The sequence below is a fragment of the Oryx dammah genome, unplaced genomic scaffold (genome assembly GCF_014754425.2).
Source record: "Oryx dammah isolate SB20612 unplaced genomic scaffold, SCBI_Odam_1.1 HiC_scaffold_2, whole genome shotgun sequence".
In the NCBI taxonomy this organism is placed as follows: Eukaryota; Metazoa; Chordata; class Mammalia; order Artiodactyla; family Bovidae; genus Oryx; species Oryx dammah.
In genome coordinates this window covers 145,868,595-145,891,330 of record NW_024070186.1, presented here as the reverse complement: position 1 = coordinate 145,891,330, position 22,736 = coordinate 145,868,595, and the positions used below count along the sequence as shown (strand labels likewise).

Sequence of the window (22,736 nt, the reverse complement as noted above, 5' to 3'; positions counted from 1 at the left end):
TTCCTTAGAAAAGCTTTTGATCCATCAATCTGGACTAAAGCTAAAGTATTAGATATTCAAGTCACAGAGTTTTTGATGAGCTAGTCATAGAGTTTAATGACAGATATCCTATCACATGCTGGCAATAGGCACAGTTCTCATATGGCTGGCACCGAGGTCAGGACATCCCCAAGTCTGATTTTTTTTTAAAGATTTTATTATAGTACAGGTGATTTACAATGTTGTGCTAGTCTCTAGTGTTCAATTATACATACATATAAATCTCTATCGGAAAAGGCAATGGCACCCCACTCCAGTACTCTTGCCTGGAGAATCCCATGGATGGAGGAGCCTGGTAGGCTGTAGTCCATGAGGTCGCTTTTCAGAATCTTTTCCCTTATAGTTGATGACAAGATGTTGAATACAGTTTCCTGTGCTATACAGTAGGACCTTGTTTATCTATCTTATGTATAGTAGCTTTGTATCTGCTGATCCCAAACTCCTAATTTATCCTTCCCTTTCCCCTTTGGTAACCGTAAGTTCCCTTTCTATCTCTGTGAGTCTGTTTCTGTTTTGTTCATTTGTACCGCGTTTTAGATTCCACATATAAATGATGTCATACGATATTCAACTTTGATTTATTTCACTTAGTGTGACAATCTCTAGGTCCGTCCATGCTGTTGAACTGGCGTTATTTCACACACACACATGTGTATATATACACACAACACATCTACTTTATCCATTCATCTGTTGATGGACATTTTGGCTGCTTCTACATTTTGATTACTGTAAACAGTGCTTTATAAACACTGAGGTGCATGTATCTTTTCAAATTAGTTTTCTCGGGAAAACTAGATGCCCCATGACATTGCTGGGTCATATGGTAGTTCTATTTTTAGTTTTTTTAAGGAATCTCCATACTGTTTTCCATAGTGAATGAACCAATTTACATTTCCACCAATGGTGTAGGAGAATTCCGTTTCCCAAGAGCGTTTTCCTGCATTTCCCTGATAGTATAAATATGAGACTGCACTTAGTACCTTTCAGGCCTGATCCATCATCCTGACTGCATCTCAGTCACGCCTCAGGCCCTTGGTGCCAAGCTTTGTGTGCCCAGCTCCCCAGTCCTCTGTTTTGTCTTCTCATCCCCTACGGCAGCGTTTCCCATCACTTCTCTGTGTGACTGGCTCCATCCTTCCTGCTCCCCTTTCCTCTGTCTATTTAATAAGCAATGGCATCAGCCCTCTACTCACATTATTTTAGTTCTAATAATTTCATTTTCCCAAATGCAAGACAGTTATTAGGCCAATGCTTAAAATGACCTTACCAGAGTTCCAGATTTTGGATTCATTGTGTATGAGCTGTTGGTGATTTGGGAGCCAAGTTTTGGATTCTCTAACAAAGGGACGCCGTTCTTAAACCACATGTATTCAGGAGCTGGGTTGCCTTCTTTGTCTTGACATCGCAGCTCCACCACAGTTCCACGCAGAGCAGAACTGGGTACTTCACATGATGGAACTGCCGGAGCCACTGAGGGTTCGAAGTCAAATGGCACTGGTTATTTACAAGCTGAAGAAGTATATTAACAGCCCAGTAAAGATGGACTTATTGGACATCTATGATAGAGACTGGCTATTATTCAAGAGACCCACTTCCTTTCTTCACTAGCACACAGCCAGGCTACATGTGCCAGACCCCTTGCAGTCAGATGGGGTAACATGCATGAGTTCTAGCCAATGGAATACATGCTATTCCCAGTCTTGACCTAGAAAAACTTGCTGTATGATTCTCCATTCCTTCCTTCCTTCTAAAATGGAGCAGGACCCTATGTTGCTTGCCTCTGCCTCCATCCCCCCCACCCCATGTCCTCTGCCTGACTTTTTTTTTTAATTGAAGAATAATTGCTCTACAATATTGGTTTGATTTTTGCCATACATCAACAATGGGGCTTCCCTGGTGGTGCTAGTGGTGAAGAACTCGTCTGCCAATGCAGAAGTTAGAGACACTGGTTCGATCCCTGAGTTGGGAAGATCCTCTGGAGGAGGACAAGGCAATCCACTCCAGTATTCTTGCCTGGCGAATCCCCTGGACAGAGGAGATTGGTGGGCTACAGTCCACAGGGTCACAAAGAATCAGACATGACTGAAGTGACTTAGCACGCATGCATACATCAACATGAAACAGCCATAGGTATACATATGTCCCCTCCCTCTAGGTTGTTAGAGAGCCCCAGTTTGAGTTACCTGAATCATACACTCTGCCTGCCTTTTGTCTGTGGAAAAAATTTAGTCAAAGAGTAAGTTTAATCAGAGAAGTGAGAAAATGCAGAAACAAAGGAAAACAGTCAAAAGAGACCACATAATAACAATTTAGTCATTAAGCATAGTCGAGGACCTTCAGTTCCTTCTGAAGGGCTATAGATACTATTCTGAACCATAGCCTGTCTTATAGATACTGAAATCCCAGGTGGAGAAGCTAACTCATGATGCCCAGACTGTAGCTGCCACAATTCTGAGAACTGGCCTCAAAGAAATGGAAACAAACTACCCTGGAACTGAAGACTGTACCTAAAACTATCAAGATGCCGCTGATGAGACCACCAATGACCAATCTCAAGATGACTGTCAGAGCTGACTGTGCTGTTTCTGCATGTAACACCCTCCTCTGTCTGTAAAAGCTCTTATGCCTTGATTGTTGGGGGGTGAGGGCAGTTGGGTTCTGGACAGGGCCGCCCCCGCCCCTGTCCCCAGCATTGCCACTATCCGAAATAAAGCACACTTTCCTTTCCACCAGGGCTTCCCTCGTGACTCAGCTGGTAAAGAATCCGCCTGCAATGTGGGAGACCTGGGTTCGATCCCTGGGTTGGGAAGATGCCCTGGAGAAGGGGAAGGCTACCCATTCCAGTATTCTGCCCTGGAGAATTCCATAGACTGTATAGACCATGGGGTCATAAAGAGTCAGACACGACTGAGCGACTTTCACTTCACTTCACTTCCTTTCCAGCAACCTGGCCTCTTGAATGGCTTTTGAGGGGCGAGCAGTGGGACCTGGGTTTGGTAATACTCCTACCCCTCCCACTACCAGCTAGGTGTCAAGACCCATGGTGACCTCAGAAAGCTATGTATTGAGGATGTTAGTCTCGCATTAGCTTGGATCTCTACTGATTTGGAATCTCCCTGCAATGTAGGAGACCTGGGTTCCATCCCTGACTTTGGGAAGATCCCCAGCAGAAGGGAATGGCAACCCACACCAGTATTCTTGCCTGAAGAATTCCACGGACAGAGGAGCTTGGCAGGATATAGTCCATGGAGTGGCAAAGACTATTATTATCTATTATTTATCTATTATCTGTCTAGCTATATTATCTATTATCTATCTGTCTATTATCTATTACAACTATTATTATCTGTGTCCCCAACCATTTAGACTTGACTTACATGAGGGAAGAAACTTCGATTATGTAAGCCACTCACTGAGAGTTCAAGGCTTACCTGTTACAATAGGAAGCACAACATTAGCTACTACAACAATTATTCTTTTTTAGATAAACCATCTCTACTTTCCCCCTCACCAATGGTTTTAATATATTATTATCAACTATATTCAAAGTCAAAGCTGAGAAGATTTTCAGGACCAGTACTCAAACAAAAATCCTCTTCAGGCCAAGAAAGAAAATACCTGTGTTAGTATTATTCTAGGGTTCTATCCTATTCCTGGATTTAAGGAAAGTCTGGTTTAAAGTCAAGTCAAATTTGTAAAGTAAACCAGACTTTCCTTAAATCCAGGAAAATCCAGAGCTGTCTGTGTAGGCAGAATTCTAACACGGTCCCCCAAGTTCCCAGGCTCTGGTGTGTATACATTTTCTCTCAGTTATTCAATCAAACACAAATGTAGGTCCTACTCTGCAGGGGTCTTAGAGTTGTAATTAAGGATGCAAATCTGTCTTTAAGGAAAGGGAGACTGCATAGATGGTTCTGCCATAAGCACATGACCTCTTAATTTTTTTAATTAGTTGTTATTGGGGCATAGTTGCTTTACAATGTTGTGTCAGTTTCTACTGTACAGCAAAGTGAATCAGCTATCAGTTCAGTTCAGTCGCTCAGTCATGTCTGACTCTTTGCGACTCCGTGGACTGCAGCATGCCGGGCTTCCCTGTCCCTCACTACCTCACGGAGTTGCTCAAACTCATGTCCATCGAGTGACTGATGCCATCCAACTATCTCATCCTCTGAGGCTCCTTCTCCTCCTGCCCTCAATTTGCCAAGCATCAGGCTCTTTTCCAATGGGCCAGTTCTGAAATCAGCTATGCATATATACATATATCCCCTATTTTTCAGCTATCCTTCCCCATTTAGGTCATCACAGAGCATTCAGTAGAGTTCCCTGAACTGTGCAGTAGGTTCTCATTAGTTATTTTCAGTTTCATTCTTTTTCACTTGTGCTATTGCAGCATGTGAGATCTTAGTTCCCCAGTCAGGGACTGAACCCTTGCTCCCTGTGGTGGAAGTGCAGAGTCTTAATCACTGGACTACCAGGGAAGTCCCACATGATCTCTTTAAAAGTAGTTTTCTCTGGTTAGTCACAGAATGAAAATCAGACATTCAAAACACAAGAAGGAGTCAACATGCTTTTGTTAGGTTGTAGACAGAGAGGCCAAGGAATGTGGTGGCTGTAGAGTTGAGTGTGGCCCCAGCTGACAGCCAGCATGGGGTGGGGACTTCAGTTCTACAACTATGTGTTCACCAACCAGGTGGTCTAGTGACTCTGTAGTGTCCGACTCTCTGTGACCCCACACTGTAGCCTGTCAGGCTCCTCTGTCCATGGGATTTTCCAGACAAGAATACTGGAGTGGGTTGCCATTTCCTTCTCCAGGGGATCTTCCCCACCCAGGGATTGAACCTGGGTCTCCTGCATTGCAGGCGGATTCTTTACCAACTGAGCTACCCGGGAAGCCCAATCATAAGGAAGTGAAATCTGCCAATGAGCATGAACGAGGTTGGCAGCAGAGTTTTCTCCAGAACCTCCAGTCAAGAATTGAGCCCAGCCGACTCCTTGATCTCAGCCTTGTGATACAAAGCCTGGGTAGAGAACCCAGCCACATAGTGCTAGGGTTCTGATCTACAGAACCACGAGCTAATAAACAGGTGGGGTTTTAAAAATGTTTTTATTTACTTATTTGGCTGAGCTGAGTCTTAGTTGTAGCATGTGGGATCTTCAATCTTCATTACGGCATACAAACTCTTAATTGTGGCATGTGGGATCTAGTTCCCTGACTAAGGCATTGGGAGTGTGGAGTCTTAGTGACTGGAATACCAGGGAAGTCCCAAATGGGTGGTATTTTAAACTGCTAAGTTTGCAATGATTTCTTATGTAGCAACAGAAGACTAATACACCAGCTGAATCTCCTGCAAGATTTTCTGAATTAAATTTCTTCTGTAACAGTACATCATTAGTATTTTAGAAACAGCCTACATATAATAGAACAAGAAAGAGGAGTTACTTTATTCTCTTTGCTTGACAGTTTATAGCAACATCTAAGAGAAGAATGGATCAGTTCCTCCGCCAGTGATCATCATAGGCAGTTACTGTCTATCAGTGCATCTTAGAGTAACTAATTGTACTGGCTTTGCATTTAACCTTATCAGGATCCAAATATTGGTCCAGACACTAGTTGTGCAGCCCTGGAAAATCACTTAACATCTATATATTCATCCATAAAAATCAGGTTGTCAGTGAATATTAAGTAAAATTACACACTTGAAAGAACCTAATGCATACTAGCTGCACAATAAATGCCAATTTGTTTTCTTACCAGAATAACTTCTATACTTCCCCAGCCTATAGTTTCTAAAAAGTTTATTTTATTGAAGTATAGTTGATTTACAATGTTGTGTTAATTTCTTCTGTACAGCAAAGTGATTCAGATACATATACACATATCACTGTTTTTCATATTCTTTTCCAATATGGTTTATCACAGAAGACTGAATATAGCTCTCTGAGCTATAGAGTAGGACCTTGTTGTTTGTTCATTTGATATATGACAGTTTGCATCTGCTAATTCTGATACTTTTGTTTTATTGGTTTTCTATCATCTCATTTGAGACTATTTTATATAATAAGAGAATCACTACATATGCTGAAAGTGACTGAAAAATAAACTCTTGAGGAAAGTGCTTCTGTGTATAGTGTAGGATCCCCTGGAGAAGGAAATGGCAAACTGCTCCAGTGTTCTTGCCTGAAAAATCCCATGGACAGAGGAGCCTGGCGGGCTACAGTCCATGGGGTCACAAAGAGCTGGACACGATTGATCACGCTGCACACAGTGTAGGATCATTAAGATTTACCTCAATCTTAACTGGAAAGAGACTTTCTCATAATGAGTTAGTAACAGTAAAATGTCGGCAGCCAGTGAGGTGAAGAGGCCGCTGCAGGGAAGGTGGTGCTGGAGGTCCACCTTTACACCTTTACTCACTGGGGCCCTGAGCTGCCTGGGTGAGGGGATGAGGGCGGGAACAGTAACCACGCACACACAAGCACATCACCTAATACTTCTAGAGTGACCGTATCCTCTTCCAGGTTTTGACCTTGTTCCGATGGGGCACTGACTTCACAGCGATATTTCCCAGCATCATTTCTTGTAACATTTTTGATCCGTATGCTGAAATCTATCATCTCAGCTCGATCCTTAAAATCACCTTTTAGAAAAAGAAGATGATGATGTTAATAATGAGGCAATAACTTTCTATATACTACCTTCTTCTAATCGCTTTGTTTGGTAACCACTGCATTTATTTTCCTATTAATAAACTCAATTTAAAACCTTAAAAATCGTTTATGAGTGCTGCTATTTCTAATTTCTATTTTTTTTTTTTTTTTTTTTTAGAATCTTATACTGTTCACAAAAGAACACTCGGTTCTAACCACTGGATTATTTTGAACTAAATCCCAGCATCATTGCATTGTATCCATCATTATCAACACTTTAAATTAAAAGCTCACTATATATTCAACAAGAAGATCAGGGAATATAAAGAAATGTGCAACAAAAAATTTTATAAAGAAAACACTGGATAAAGGTGGTCATATTTACCTTCCCCTAAGTGCCAACCCCCTAAGCTTCTCAGTGATGACCTAGCTTTCTGGATCACCCGGAAAGAGGGTAAAGTTATTACAACTGAGCAGCGACCCTCCGTCCCAACCCCACACCATCTTTTCTTTCATTCTGTCAAGAATTTAATCTTCCAGACCAGCAAAAACAACTGTTATTTTACATCCTCTAGGAGCGAGCTGAAAAATGAGCAGTCCAGGGCCTCCATGGAGTTCACCCACTTCTGTTCTCTGTCCTCTGTTTTCACTGTTTTGTTTTGGGTCTTGGTCTCTCCTGGCTTCACATCACACTTGGGGAAGGCAATGGAAACCCACTCCAGTACTCTGGCCTGGAAAATCCCATGGACAGAGGAGCCTGGTAGGCCATGGGGTCCCAAAAAGTAGGACAGGACTGAGCAAGTTCACTTTCACTCTGCTGGTTTCACATCACACTTACAGAAACACATGCTCAGTCACCAGCCATGTCCTGTTCTCATTGGTGAATAAAAGGGTCTGGGGTACATGGTGCCCTCTTTCTCTCACCTCATTGAGTCCCCAACTTCTTACCTTGAAGAGCCTGTTGATAGTAAACAAAGGAAACACCACGCCCCAATTTCTTCCATTCCAATCTGGAGGAAACAGTCTTCTTTGGGTATTTACAGGCTAAAATAGCCTCTAGAAACAACAACAAAAAATATTTGATTCCTAACTGTTCCTCTGAGATTATATTTTACTTAATAGATTTTAAACAGCCTTATTCTTTTATCCATTCATTCATTCATTTATTCATAAATTTCCTCATCAGGTACCATGTTGGCTTAATTTAAAGATGAATGGAAAGCTCTGTAATTCTTTAACAAAATAATTTTGTGTCACTACGCTACTTTTGCTAGTTCTCGAGCCTCAGTTCCCATCTGTGAAATAAGACAGTACCTCATAGAGTTGTTGAGTCTTCATATACAAATGGGCTTCCCTGGTGGCTCACACGGTAACGAATCCTCCTGCAACGCAGGAGGCCCGGGTTCGATCCCTGAGTTTCGGAAGATCCCCCAGAGAAGGGAAAGGCTACCCACTCCAGTATTCCTGCCTGGACAATTCCATGGACAGAGGAGTCTCACGGGCTACAGTTCATGGGGTTGCAAAGAGTCAGACACCTGAGCAACAAGTTTTCACTAATACAGTAATAGATGCAAAGCACACATGCCTGGACGTAGTAAGTCCTTTACAAAAAGGGCTATGATTAATTAACTTTTTCTCCCCCATCTCAGTCTTCAAAAAGTTTAGAGCCCAGGAGAAGAGGCAAATAAGATAATGGAGTTTCAGTGATGAGTGCCAGGATGGAGGTCAGTAGTGGATGCTTCACACCTACTGCCTGAAAAAGACACACCAGCCCAGGTCACGTTATCAAACTTCAGATGGCCCCTCAGCATGCAACCTTCGCACCCAGAACCCTTTGATAATCTTCTCTGTGAGTACATTAATACCAACCCAACATGGTCTCCAAAGAGATCATTGACTCCTATCCTTCACCTCAATCCAGAAAAAATATAAAAAGATTTAATGCAGGCCTCAGGTTTAACCGCCTCCATGTAGCTCACCAGGGTTACATTACTGCAGGGAATTTACTGCACTTATGTCATAAAGGAATTCCAGGAACTACCTAAGGCGCCCTCTCTTTTAACTGTCCGAACAAGACGACGGGGAGGAAAAAACCAGTGCCCTCCTACCAACTGCTTCAAGTTGCCAAATGGAAAGCTCTAGTCCTATGTATTTTTAAGGGATGTTTCAACCATGCTCTCCAGATTGTCAACTTCATATTTCTTTCTTTTTTTTTTAAATTTTTATTTTACATTGTGATATACTTACCATATTGTATTAGTTTCAGGCACACACAGAGATTCAGTTACACATGTATATGTATCTATTCTTTTTCAGATTCTTTTCCCATATAGGTTATTACAAAGTATTAAGCAGCATTCTCCTCAATTTCTTATTTCTGAAACTTTTTTCCTTCACAGTATATTATAGTTTGACCTAAAAAACACTATATTTAACTAGAAGAGAAACACTATATTTAACTAGAAGAGAAACTATACTAAAAAATCCTTTCTATATCTCTGATACCATTAAAAATTATTTCAAGATGTTAAATGATATGGTAGATTAAAAAGTATGCTTGTATTTACATTACATATTCTATTAAAAATATACACATAGATATGAACAAAAACCCTACATGAATATGTATGAAAATATTAACCCAGCAATGATTTCTATGTGACAGAAGTATGACTTTTCTGTTAAATGTAGTTTCACTTTTTTTCTTGCTCTGCACACATTGCTAGAAATATAGAAATAGAATAACAGGTTATGGCAATAAAAAGTAGGACAGAGAAAAGAAAGAGGAGAAAACAGTCTGAAAGCTGTTTTTAAGGATGTCTAAAGTTCTAAAAGCAGGTTTTATATTACAAACAGACATCATTTTAGAGACATGTTTACAATTATACTACACAGACAAATGTGTGCCGAGGGACTTGTCTGAGGAAACACAGCTCTGTTCTGTTGATTAAGGAGAATGGGCGGTGGCCTTCCGGAGTCTTGAGTTTTAGATAGGTTTCCTTCCCGTATTTTGTTGAGTTTCCAACAATTAAACACACACCCACATTCATTTTTAGCACACACTCCTAGGTCTTAGGAGTACATTTATACTCAAATAAGCACATTGTTTCACATATCTAACTGGACACACACACACACACCCCTTTTGGTGAATTCTTCCTGATTTCTATATTCATTACTCTATGAAAAACCTCTGTAAAAATTATGTTAAATAGTGCAACCAACAGTTTTCTTAAGTGCAGAGACTCTATTCCATTCAATCTCATTGACCGTATAAAATATGGAGAAATGGAATTTGTCCAAAGTATATCGAGTACTTGTTTCCCAGGTGGCTCAGTGGTAAAGAATCCGCCTGCCAATGCAGGAGACGCACGTTTGATGCCTGGGTGGGGAAGATCCTCTGGAGGAGGAAATGGCAACCCACTCCAGTATTCTTGCTGGGAAATTCCATGGACAAAAGGTGGGCTCTAGTCCACGGGGTTCCAAAAGAGTCAGACAAGACTTAGCAACTAAAGAACAACAATATTGAGTACTTACTGTGTGTCTGCCATTGTTCTTGAGCTATAGCAGTGAAATCAAAGATCCCTGCCCTTTGGGATTTTACAATTTGCAGGGGGTCAGACACAGCAAAAACATCACAAAGTGAGTTATACAGTACATGAAGAGGTCATTAGTGCTACGTAAATAGGGTAGATCAAAGTCCGGGGAGTTTTTGAATGCTGGGGGAGGGGAATGCAATTTTTAAATAAATACAGTAGTAAGAGCTTGCCTCATTTAGAAGGTGATATTTGACCAAAGACTTAAAAGAGGGAATTTGGATTTTTCAACTCCCTAGAATCTGAATTTCACCTTGTGGTTCTTCGAGAGTGCTACAAGCATGGAAACATTTTGACCTCCAAAGCTGTGAGAAACAGTACATCTGCTGGAAGCATGGGGTCAACATCTGAGGATAAGGAACTCAGTGTACTTAGAAGCTATGGTTTTTCCAGGAGTCATGTATGGATGTGAGATTGGACCATAAAGAAATCTGAGCGCCGAAGAATTGATGCTTTTGAACTGTGGTGTTGGAGATGACTCTTGAGAGTCCTTTGGACTGCAAGGAGATCCAACCAGTCAATCCTAAAGGAAATCAGTCCTGAATATTCACTGTAAGGACTGATATGGAAGCTCCAATACTTTGACCTCCTGATGTGAAGAGCTGACTCACTAGAAAAGACCCTGATATTGGGAAAGATTGAAGGCAGGAGGAGAAAGGGACAACAGAGGATGAGATGGTTGGACGGCATCACCGACTCGATGGACATGAGTCTGAGCAAGTTCCAGGAGTTGGTGATGGACAGGGAGGCCTGGTGTGCTGCAATTGATGGGATTGCAAAGAGTTGGACACGACTGAGTGACTGAACTGAACTGAGCTGGACTTAGAAGCTAACTACTACGAACTTTCTTCTCTCTTTTCAGCCAAAATTCAACTCAGGGCCAGCATGCTTTCTTTCTGTATATAGCCCTGGGGCTTATTATGCCATATTATGTGCTCAGTTGCTTGGTCGTGTCCAGCTCTTTGCAACTCCATGGACTGTAGCCTGCCAGGCAACCCTGTCCATAGCATTTCCCAGGCAAGAATGCTGGAGTGGCTTGCCATCTCCTACTCTAGGGGATCTTCCCACTCAGAGACTGAACCCGCATCTCTTACGTCTTCTGCACTGGCAGGTGGAGTCTTTACAACTAGCACCACATGGAAAACCCAGTATGCCATAATATAGTAGTTTAAGGCACAGGCTTTGGAGTCAGACCTTTGCCATAAACTAGATGTTGCTACTGGGCAAATTATTTAACTTTTTATAAAAAGATATAGTTGTGTTCATATCTGTAAAATGAGAAAAGCAATATTATTCGTCTTGCAAAGTTGTCATAGAGATTGAATGAGATAATGTATTTACACATTTGGGTGCATATGGTCCACACTCCATAAATGGTCATTATTACTGTTACTCATGAGGTACTTCTCTTACTTACAGTTGTAAGCTTGCCCTGGCATGACAGAAATCCATACTTAACACCATCATATATTTGCTACCAAATTACTCATATTTGAACTGAAGCATTACCTGTGTTTGAGACAGCAAAGAAAATAATGTAGATATAAATCATACTTTCCCAAAACAAGGCATCTTGAAACAGAAAAATGCACCAAGTTTTTCTATTAAGATGATTATTACATTGCCAAAAATACCTGTGTTGGTTTGGATTGAGAAAAGATAATTCTTTGTTTGGAAGAGGCATTCTTTTCAACATGTAGCAAAATAATCATTTTTAGGAATCACACAGAATCATTGTGAATATTCATTTTTCTAGTTGCTGTATTGTTGACTATTGTTTGATTTTCACTTCTGTGCTCAAGTTAGAAATCATCAAAATCTTATATAATGCAAGAATAGAATTGGTACTACCGAAGTAATTCTGACAGATTGCTATAAATCACTTCTGTGGAGAAAAGTATGCTATTAAATTCTGACTTACTGCGCACACAGCTGAACACTCTCTGCATAAGGCTGCTCATATAATTTATAAGTCCGGGAGAGAAGCCCTCATTTTACCCTCAATCTGCTTTTGGCATCACTATGGGAAATGGTACAGAAAAGCAATACTGAAGAGAAGGAATTAATTCATGATTGATTGACTTCTGAGAGACAAGGGACAAAACAATGAATTGGGGGAATACACATACACATATACACAAATCAGAAAATATTTCAGTACAACTCAATAACAAAAATACAAACAACCCAGTCAAAAAATGGACAGAAGACCTAAATAGAAATTTCTCCAAAGAAGACATACAGACTGCCAATAGGCACATGAAAAGATGCTCAACATGGCTAATTATTAGAGAAATGCAAATCAAAACTACAATGAGGTACGATCTCACACCAGTCAGAACGACCATCATTAAAAAGTCTACAAATGACAAACGGTGGAGGTGTGGAGAAAAGGGACTCCTCCTATACTGTTGGTGGGAATGCAAACTGGTGCAGTCACTATGAAAAACAGTATGGAGGTCCCTCAGAAAACTAAAAACAGAATTACCATATGATCCAGCAATCCTACTCCTGGGCATATATCTGGACAAAACTGTAATTCAAAAAGATACACGCTCCCCTATGTTCAATGCAGCACTATTCACAATAGCCAAGACATGGAAACAACCTAAATGTTCACCAGCAGAGGAAGGGATAAAGAAGAGATGGCTTATATATATGGAAGGATACTACTCAACCATAAAAAAGAATGCCATTGGCAGCAACATGGATGCAACTAGAGATTGTTATATTAAGTGAAGTCAGAAAGAGAAAGGTAAATATCATATGATGTCATTTATATAAGGAGTCAGAAATATGACACAAATGAACCTATCTAAAAAAACAGACACAGACTCACAGAGATCAGATTTGTGGTTGCCAATGGGGAGGGACGAACTGGGAGTTTAGGATTAGTAGATACAAACTTTACACACAGAATGGATACACAACAAGGTCCTATTGTACAGCACAGGGAACGAAATGGCTTGGGACAAACCATAATGGAAAAGAAAATTAAATAATGTATAATGTATATAAGTAAAACTGAGTCACTTTGCTGTACAGCAGAAAGTAACACGACACTGTAAATCAACCTTACTTCAATTTAAAAAAAGTAAATGCAAAAAAAGTTTTAGACTTTAAGTAAAATTAAGTTACTGTATAAAATATCCTGGAAATGAAATGTTGAAGAAGATAGATATTCATTTTGGCTTTACAGGAAGCCAAGTTGGAATGATTGACACACATATAAAATAAAATCAAAATGTAATTTTCAATTAAAAGGAGCAAAGGTGAAATTAAAAAAAAATAGAAAATGCTTATTCAAAATTAAATGAGACTAACATTTGATTGCAACAGATACACGAGTATTTTCCATATTAAAAATAAAACACATTTTAAAGTGACATAAAAATGGTAAAGGGTTTTAGAGTGTTGAACATGTTTTGAAACTAGACAGAGGTGATGGTCACACAACAGTGTGGATACAATGAATGCCGCTTAATTGTTCACTTTAGCGTCACGAATTTTATGTTATGTGAACTTCCCCTCAGTACCTTTTTTTTTTTTTTTTAGTAATGTAAGACTAAAATATATACTTTTGGCATCCTAATTCAGATATCATGGCATAGGGCCTGGGGGCAGGAATGAATATACATGGTAACTAGTTGAACCCAATAGTAAGAACTTCCAGGAAAGGAAAAAGCAGGAGGAACTCCCTTCCTTTGTCCCTCACAGACATCCTGATCCATCTTTTTCTCTCACTTTGCTCCTTCATTGGCTTTTCCAGTCTCCTTTTTGACATCTTACCCAGCCCTATTTGTCTTCCTTATAAGTATTCTGTAGTCCCAAATTATTCCCAAACATTAATTTCTTTTCCCCACCATCTCCTCATTTAAAACTATGTCATGATAAAGAGTGTTTTATTAGCTTAATCATGAAAAATATTATGATTTCAAAGAACCTGAATAACCTAAATAATTAAGTGAATGACAGACTGGTTCTTATTAAAGCATATTTTTTTATTTAACAAGCACATGCAACTTACTATGTGCCAGCCACGACTGTAAGCACTGGTTAAATCCTAGGTCGTTTAACTCCTCCCCACATCAGGCTTCTTTTAAAATTTTTGTTTCTTTACTCCAAATCTATTTCTTTTCAACTCAAGAAACCTAAGACATGCCTCAAAAGAGGGATCAGACATTTGAAACCAGTTTCTTAGACGTTTATTGTCTAAAGAAGTATCACACTTAAGAAATAGGTTACCCAGCATTATTAGTGTGTTCTAGGTAAAAAGATCCTTCAGAAAAGTAGTAGATAGTCAAAGCTGAAGTAAGTTTATAAAAACTCCTATAATTCTTTTTGGACAAGAAAGCCATGGGGTCGCGAAGAGTCAAACACGACTGAGCGACTGAATAATTTTGGGGGGGGAGCGTTATTGGATCCTTAGGGGCTTCCCTGGTGACTCAGTGGCAAAGAATCCACCTGCCAATGCAAGAGATGTGGTGGGTTCAATCTCTGGGTCAGGAAGATCCCCTGGAGAAGGAAACAGCAAAGCACTCCAGTGTTCTTGCCTGGGGATTCCCACAGACAAAGGAGCCTGGCGAGCTAATCCATGGGTCAAAAAGAGTCGGACATGACTGAGGTGACTGAGCATGCACACAGTAGATCCTTAAAGTGTTTTTAAAAATTGTTATAAAATACACATAACTTAAAATTTACCTTCTTAATGATTTTTACTGTACAGTTCAGTAGTGTTCAATATATTCACATTGATGTTTAAGCAATCTCCAGAACTCTTTTATCTTGTAAAATTGAAAATTTTATATCCGTTAAATATCAACTCCTCCCTTATAAATATTTTAAGAAGCTAAAATAAATTTTAAAAATGATACCCCTAATAGGCTATATTAATGTTATCTTAAATACACAGTGTGGTGTTTGCAGTGTTAATTTCCATTGACTAAATCTAGCCAACCTTGCAACTTTCCAAGATTTCCATCTCCTTGTTTTACAAATTAGATTTTTTTTTTTTTGCTGCAAATACTTTATGTAACAAGAGACCTTCTTTGTACATCAAGCCTTTCATGGAATGTCCAAAATTTCCACTGAGGAGGTGGAGAAAGAGTTCTCAAGGTAGAAATAGCAGGGAGCAGCATTTCAGCAGAGGGGCTAGTATGAAGTGAGTTTCTGACAAATAAGACACGCATGTCAATCCCATGAGCTCTTCAAACAATACAGCCCGTGAAAAGGAGCAAGGCACTCTACCTTGATACTCTATTGCTGTGACCACTTGATGATCTTTTGAGGCAGAGAATCCATAGGCCTTATGATCTGAAAGATGAAAACAGATAGGATAATTAAAATAGTGCAAAGTCCATCAAGTGTCTGAATGGGATGCAGTATGAAAGCAAACTGGCCTAAAGTTTGGTGATGGTTTCATACAATTCATAATACTTCAGTTTTAAAGTATCAAAATCTGAAAAACTTAGCACAGGGAGCTCAGCTTGGTGCTCTGTGATGACCTTGAGGAGTGGGAGGGAGGCTTAAGAGGGAGGGGATGTATAGTATACATATAGCTGATTCACACGTGGAACAGCAGAAACTAACACAACATTGTAAAGCAATTATCCTCCAATCAAAAATAAATTAAAAAAAAAAAAAACAGGAAAAGCCAAGGCAAACTATGTATGTTTTTTTTTCCATTTTCTACAATTCGGTTTAGCCCTGTAAGCATTTCCCAAAGCAAAACTCATGAATCTTTTTGCGTTCCTCCCCTGACCCCTGCTGTCCCCACAGATAACACACTCTTACAAGTTCAATTCTTAAAAAAGTGTTTGTGTCCTTAATTCGACCTAATATGTGATCTAGCACTGTCAAAGGTATCATTGTTCCCTGTGAATAAAAGCTAACTATTTTTACTGTTCTATGTAAGGCTATAAATTGTTTTCTGCGCTTAACCCCGACTATACCTAAATAATATAAAGTCCTTTAACATATTTTTGACTATGAAATGTATAGATAATATAAAATGCTTGTAAACTTTGTATATAAAATTATGATGAAAAATGCAAACAGAACGTATTCAATTTCCTCCTAAACGCTGCAATGACTTTTCCAGAACTGGTCCATAAGTTGAAATGACTGATGGATTATGAAGTCTGTTAGTGATGTGACGATGATGATGATGGTGATGACATCATCATCATCACCATCCCTGTAAACTTAGAGAAGGTTTCATTTTAAAAGGTGTTCTCATAGATTCTTTTACTTGATAAAATTCAATAGTGGAAACAATTTAGTGTGGTATGCGTGATCCAGGCTTAAATAACAAAGTAGCTGAACCAGGAGCTAAAAACTTTCTAATTCAATCTCTGATATGCTCATTTTGTATTATTTCACTTCATGAATGTCATTCTATGGCTCAGTTTCATGACCACGTTTAAAAATAATTTCAATCACTTCCTATTAGTATGCAATTCTGAAATTTAAATGCTACAAGGACAAGATTATTTGCCTGTTGTATTCTCTGGTGTAGTCCAAACACCTAGAACAATGCCTGGAATAAAGCAAAGCACAATAAATATTTATTGAACAAATGAATGAGACAACTTCTTATTGTTTACTAATGAGAAGAATCAAGTAAATGAAGTTAGAGCAAAATAATAGTAATGAAGGGTTCCAGAAAACAAGTTATTCTTTTGCAAAGGTGTCAAAAATATTCCATAGATTGATGTTAATTATTTTAATGCAAAGCATTCTTGCTGGTCATCATGGGTAAACAATTGAAGCAAAGCAGTCCAACTGCTGTCTACCCAAAAATTATACATGAAATAATCTAGGACGAAATTAAATTTATCATCAAATCTAAGGAAAGTTATTTCTTGAAGACTTATTTCTATAATATACTAGAAATGCTAGTTCTCTGCTCATTCTACCATCTGTTTTCTGTCTTCATATAATTTACTTACACTATTTTCGCCAAGCAAAAAATGATGAGTCTGTTGCCATATTCAATGGACACTTTCAGTTTTTACCTTACTTGATCTTTCCAGGCCATCTGACTCTTTTGACTCCCTTGAATTCTGTGACATGATTCACTTCTAGTCTTCATTCTATCTCCCTGTGGGATCTTCTTCCTCCTTGTTCTGCCCATCCATCCATGCATCTATCCATTCATCAATTTGTCTATCCATCCATTCATCCAGAAACTGCTTTCCTGACTCAACTGTCTCCTTTCTACACAATCCTTCATACTCTGGTTTTTAAAATTTATTTTTTATTGACTCAACTACCATTTATTTGCTGAAAAATTTGTACCCCTGGCTATAATCTCTCTACTGAGATTAAATTCAAAAAGTCCTCTTTCTCTTGGGTATCTATGTCTCCGTTTCCTACAGGCACCAAAAACTCATGGCAAAACAGAACTTAGCCTGCCCTCAAAAATTCTGCTTTCTTCCTATGAAATCTCAATCCAGTGAAAGGTATCACACTCCACATGGTTACCTGTGCCAGAAAATCGAGCACTGCCCATGAGATATCCACCCTCTCATCCATTTACTCACCAGTTTCCAACTGCAGAATGAGAACTCCGTGTCATTCAGGACAATGTTTTGATATATTTGCCCCATCCCTTCTTTGTCCTCCCCCACCTTCATGTTGTCAAGTGTTATTTGCCTCAGGGAGGGGATGTGGGTAGCCAAAACCAGAGAGAGAAAACCAGGGTACTTCTTGCCTTTCCATATTTAGAAACGCTGACCTTGAGGAAAATGGAAACGACTCACAGCTCAGGCAAACATTTGAGGGAAACCATCATGAATAAAATATATCTTCTCCCTGGACTTGGGGTACAGAGGAGGAAGTGAGTTGGAGGACGCACGCCTTAGTGAGCTCTTGAGAAAGAACAATAACTAACATTTATGAAGCACGTAGGCTTCCCAGGTGGCGAAGTGGTGAAGAATCTGCCGGCCAGTGCAGGAGACACAGGAAACTCAAGTTCGTTCCCTAGGTCGTAGGAAATGGGCAGTAGGATATGGCAACCCGCTCCAGTGTTCTTGCCTGGAGAATTCCATGGACAGAGGAGCCTGGTGAGGTGCAATCCAGGGGTCACAAAGAGTCGGACATGACTGAGCGCACACATAGCAGTATGAGGCACTCGGATGTTAGGCACCATTCCCAGTGCTTTACGAGTATTAACCTACTTAACTCTCATAACAATTCTTTATGGTAGGGTGCCATTTTTATACACATTTTTCAGGTAGGGAAACTGAGGCACAGAGTGGGTAAGAGACTTGGGCACACTTGTATAAGTAGTAAGTGGTAGAGCTGGGATTTGAACCTACCTCAATGATACCCAAAGTCCACATTACTTATTACTATTCCATACTGGGCCCCAAAGCACATTTCCCCCCAAGCTGAACTATGAGGAAGGGTTGCAGATTAATAAAGATGCCTGTTGGGCAACTCCACCGGGCTAATGAAGGTGAGAGGAGAAGGCAATGGCATCCCACTCCAGTACTTTTGCCTGGAAAATCCCATGGACGGAAGAGCCTGGTAGGCTGCAGTCCATGGGGTTGCTAGAGTCAGACACGACTGAGTGACTTCACTTTCACTTTTCACTTTCCTGCATTGGGGAAGGAAATGGCAACCCACTCCAGTGTTCTTGCCTGGAGAATCTCAGGAACGGGAGAGCCTGGTGGGCTGCCGTCTATGGGGTCGCACAGAGTCGGACACGACTGAAGCGACTTAGCAGCAGCAGCAGCCATGAAGATGAGATAGGTCAAAAATTGGTGGTTAAGATCAAAGCAAAGATTGGCTCAGAAGAAGAACATGAAGGTGGAAGCTAAGGGGCTACGACTAGAGGGGCAGGATATCAAGGTAATCTCAGAAGGATGACTCTAGACAAGGGCTGCTCAATGCTGAGACTGACATTTGAGATTGGATCATTCCTTGTTGTGGAAAAGTGTCTCGTGCATTATAAGATGCCCTGCAGTATCAGTGGCTTCTACCCACTAGATTTCAGAAGTATCCCTACTCTCCCATCTCAAGTCCTGACAACCAAAAATGTTTCTAGACATTGCCAAATGTCCCCTGCAGATGGAATGGGCAAGTCATACTGGGTTGAAAAGCACAGCTCTAGACTTACAGCTAAGGCTGGTTTGATGACCCAGGAATAGACTTAAGGGGAGCAAGAAACCATGAGTTCAAGGGTTTTGAAAGTTCCTATGAGATCAGAATTTCTTAACTATGAAATAATTTATTGCACTTCTAGGAAGGAGAGAATAATTTTCCACATGGCATGGCATCTTTGAACCATTCATCTATATGTAGATTGACATGTAAATGAATCTTCTACTGTGCTAGCTTTTATCATTTCTGGAGAATATGTGCTATACTGGATAATTTTTTTTTTCCCTTTTTGTCTCCTCTCTTGGAAGCCTGAACAGCAAATCTAATTGTGAAATTAAAAATCTCAAAGATCTACAAATCTCAAATGTCTAGTTCTACTTAACTGTTCAACGTTGTTAAACTCTTCAGGTTCTACATATCCCTGAACTGTAAACATTTTCACTAAGGAAACTGGCAAATCTATGTGAAGAATGCAAGCCTGAACTGATCCTTTTTATTGACACTTGAGAAAATTTATTCGCATAAACCAGTTAACCCATCTGGCTCAGTCTTAGGGAGGTATTGGGACCACCAAAGAATAATTTCAAAATTAGTCCTTTTCTTGTCTATTTCAAAAACCAGAAACGGGTCTAAGAACTCTTTTAAAATACTCTATTTTCCCTTTTCCACATACTTCTGTCACATACCTATATGTCCTATAGTCTTCTGACCCTCTCTCCACCCCTCACATCTTTCTTTTCCAGCTTCTCCTCTCCTTCCTCAATTTTATTTTGTAGAGTCCAAAAGGAGGGTTTGGAAAATTTCAGGCCACAGAGGAAGGGGAGAGAGTAAGCTGGCCAAGTTGGCATCCTCTTAAACGAGCTGGAGGAAAGGCAGGGCCTCATGGGTCCTTGTGAATTACACCTACGTTTAAATGACATGATGGCTGAATGTTTTGGCAGTTGATTCTGATTCTAAACTGTTATTCTGTGAAACTTTTGAAATACACTTTGAAAAAGTTTCTTTTCCCCTTTAGTAATGTGTAAATTAGCGCCCTCAGAGAAGGTCCAATTATGACTGGCATTTCTTGTGATTTTTGAACTGTTTTAGTACACCTCTTAGACAAAACAATGAAGATTCATATTCCCTAGAAACCAGCTGAAGGGACAATGTTGGCAAAATAGGAAAAGGTAATCTTTGTTCCCTTCACATGATGTCTGTGAGCTTTTCAAACACCACACTGCCTACTGAGAATGTTTATTTTCTTTAGGAGTCTTGGATCTTCTTTCATTTGAGGCAAACATTAGTCTAATCTGAGACTGGAAGATTTAGGACTGGGCTCAGTTATCTTACCCCTTTCTCAGTCCCAGTTTTCTACTTGCTAAAACCTCCTTTGAGAATTATTTCTTCAATCTTCAAAAATTGCTTTTAAAGTTCTATGAAAAAGAACAGCTATTAATGTCAATAATTTTAATTCTCTCATAACTTTTCTTTTTTTTTTAAATTTATTTATTTATTTTTAATTTTTACTTTACAATTCTGTATTGGTTTTGGCATAGATTGACATGATCTCATAACTTTTCTATGCATATATTTGAATAGGAGAAAAAAATGTCCCAGACAAAGAAAAATGAAGGAATGGTTCCACTGGAAAAGCTATGAATGCAAAAAAATTATAAAGAGGTTTAGGTCTATGATATTAATGAAGATAGCATTTCTTGGTAGCCGAATATTTCTTTCTATAATTTGAAGCATCTTCTTCTTGCTCCCCCTAATTGTATTTACTTCAAGGTTTGCCTTTCATTAAGCAAAAGTATTTTTTAAAGTATGGTCACTTATGTTGAGCTTACACAGAAAGTTCTAAATTTTGAAAAGATAATTGTAAGATTTCTACTGTGTTCCAGTCTTTCTAAGTCCTCGAATTCAGTTTTATTTCCCTAACTTACAATAACTCTATGGATGAAAACAAAATGTCCTGTATAAACATTTCACTGGCAGATTTTAGGAATAGGCTCTGTTGGCTGCTTTCTTGAACTGATTTTTTTTTCCTTCACTTATCTTGAGTAAGTTAAGTATAAAAATAAACAAAAAACTGTCATGTAGGTCCACTGGTTGAGGTCAACAATTGTTTTAGACTTAGCTACAAAACATCTCTCACAGTTATGGATATGTTCCAGAGCTGCTGGCAGAAGTTCATAATGTAAGGTTAAGAGATGATTGTTTCCATAACTGCTAAACTCCAAGTCAAGTAATTCCTTTCAGTCAAATAAAATCGTTTTTTTTTCTTTTCTCCACCCCCCACTGTAAGAATGAAAGTTTTTATATTGTCTATCACCCACCTAGAATAATCTAGCTTGACTAAGAATAAATATGTATTCACACCACCAAAATTTAAAAGTTTACTATAAAAATGTTATTTCAGTTAACACTTTTCAGTGGAGGGACTCAGCCCATACATACACATGTATCCATTACTGCTCAACCGAAACTATCACAGCATTGTCAATCTGCTATACCCCGAAACAAAATCTTTTGGGTATTAAAAATAAATAAATAAAAAATTTTAAAGAAACACAGATGTAAAGAACAGACTTTTGGACTCTGTGGGAGAAGGTGAGGGTGGGATGATTTGAGAGAACAGCATTGAAACATGTATATTATCATATGTGAAACAGATCACCAATCCAGGTTCGACACATGAGACAGGGCACTCAGGGCTGGTGCACTGGGATGACCATGAGGGATGGGATGGGGAGGGAGGTGGAGGGAGGGTCATGATGGGGAACACATGTACACCCGTGGCTGATTCATGTCAATGTAGGGCAAAAACACCACAGTATTACAAAGTAATTAGCCTCCAATGAAATTTTTTTTTAAGGGACATAGGAAAAAATAAATTAAAAAAAAATTTTTTTAATTACTACTTTTCATTAAAAACATGATTGGGAAAACTTGACATATTACAGAGGTTTGTTGTTTCTTTTGAAAGTACATTACATAGAATACCATGCATAGAAGCAAGTTATAAATATTGTGGGTATAAGTCATTTTCAAAAATAAAAATTAATAGGCATATGGCTTTGATAATCATTTATATACAATTATTAGAGTGACAAAAATTTTTTTTCATTTTGTGACCATGCCATGAGGCACATGGGATCTTGGCTCCCTGACCAGGGATCAGACCCACACCTCTCTGCAGGGGAAGCGCAGCGTCTTCACCACTGGACTGCCAGGGAAGTCCCTAGAGCAACAAACGTGAGATCCACAGAGCTAGCACCAACAATAATACCATCCAATATTTATTACAGATAAATATTTATATGGACAGAAAGTAGCCTGAGGTAGAAATTAGGATATATT

The 22,736-nt window shown here is 39.3% G+C and overlaps 1 protein-coding gene across 4 annotated transcripts in view; it reads right to left on the bottom strand.

Annotated features, from left to right (window-relative positions):
* Positions 1 to 22,736, bottom strand: part of JAM2 (junctional adhesion molecule 2) — an 82,039-nt gene that overhangs the window by 17,578 nt on the left and 41,725 nt on the right. For 3 of the 4 annotated variants that reach the window (XM_040227559.1, XM_040227550.1, XM_040227573.1), the window contains exons 2-5: positions 15,534 to 15,599; positions 7,639 to 7,746; positions 6,528 to 6,680; positions 1,310 to 1,512 (exon numbers count right to left, since the gene is read on the bottom strand). In XM_040227559.1, coding sequence (XP_040083493.1) covers positions 1,310 to 1,512; positions 6,528 to 6,680; positions 7,639 to 7,746; positions 15,534 to 15,599 — 530 coding nt within the window. The remainder of the gene's footprint in view (positions 1 to 1,309; positions 1,513 to 6,527; positions 6,681 to 7,638; positions 7,747 to 15,533; positions 15,600 to 22,736) is intronic. The other variant, XM_040227566.1, reaches the window with a different exon arrangement.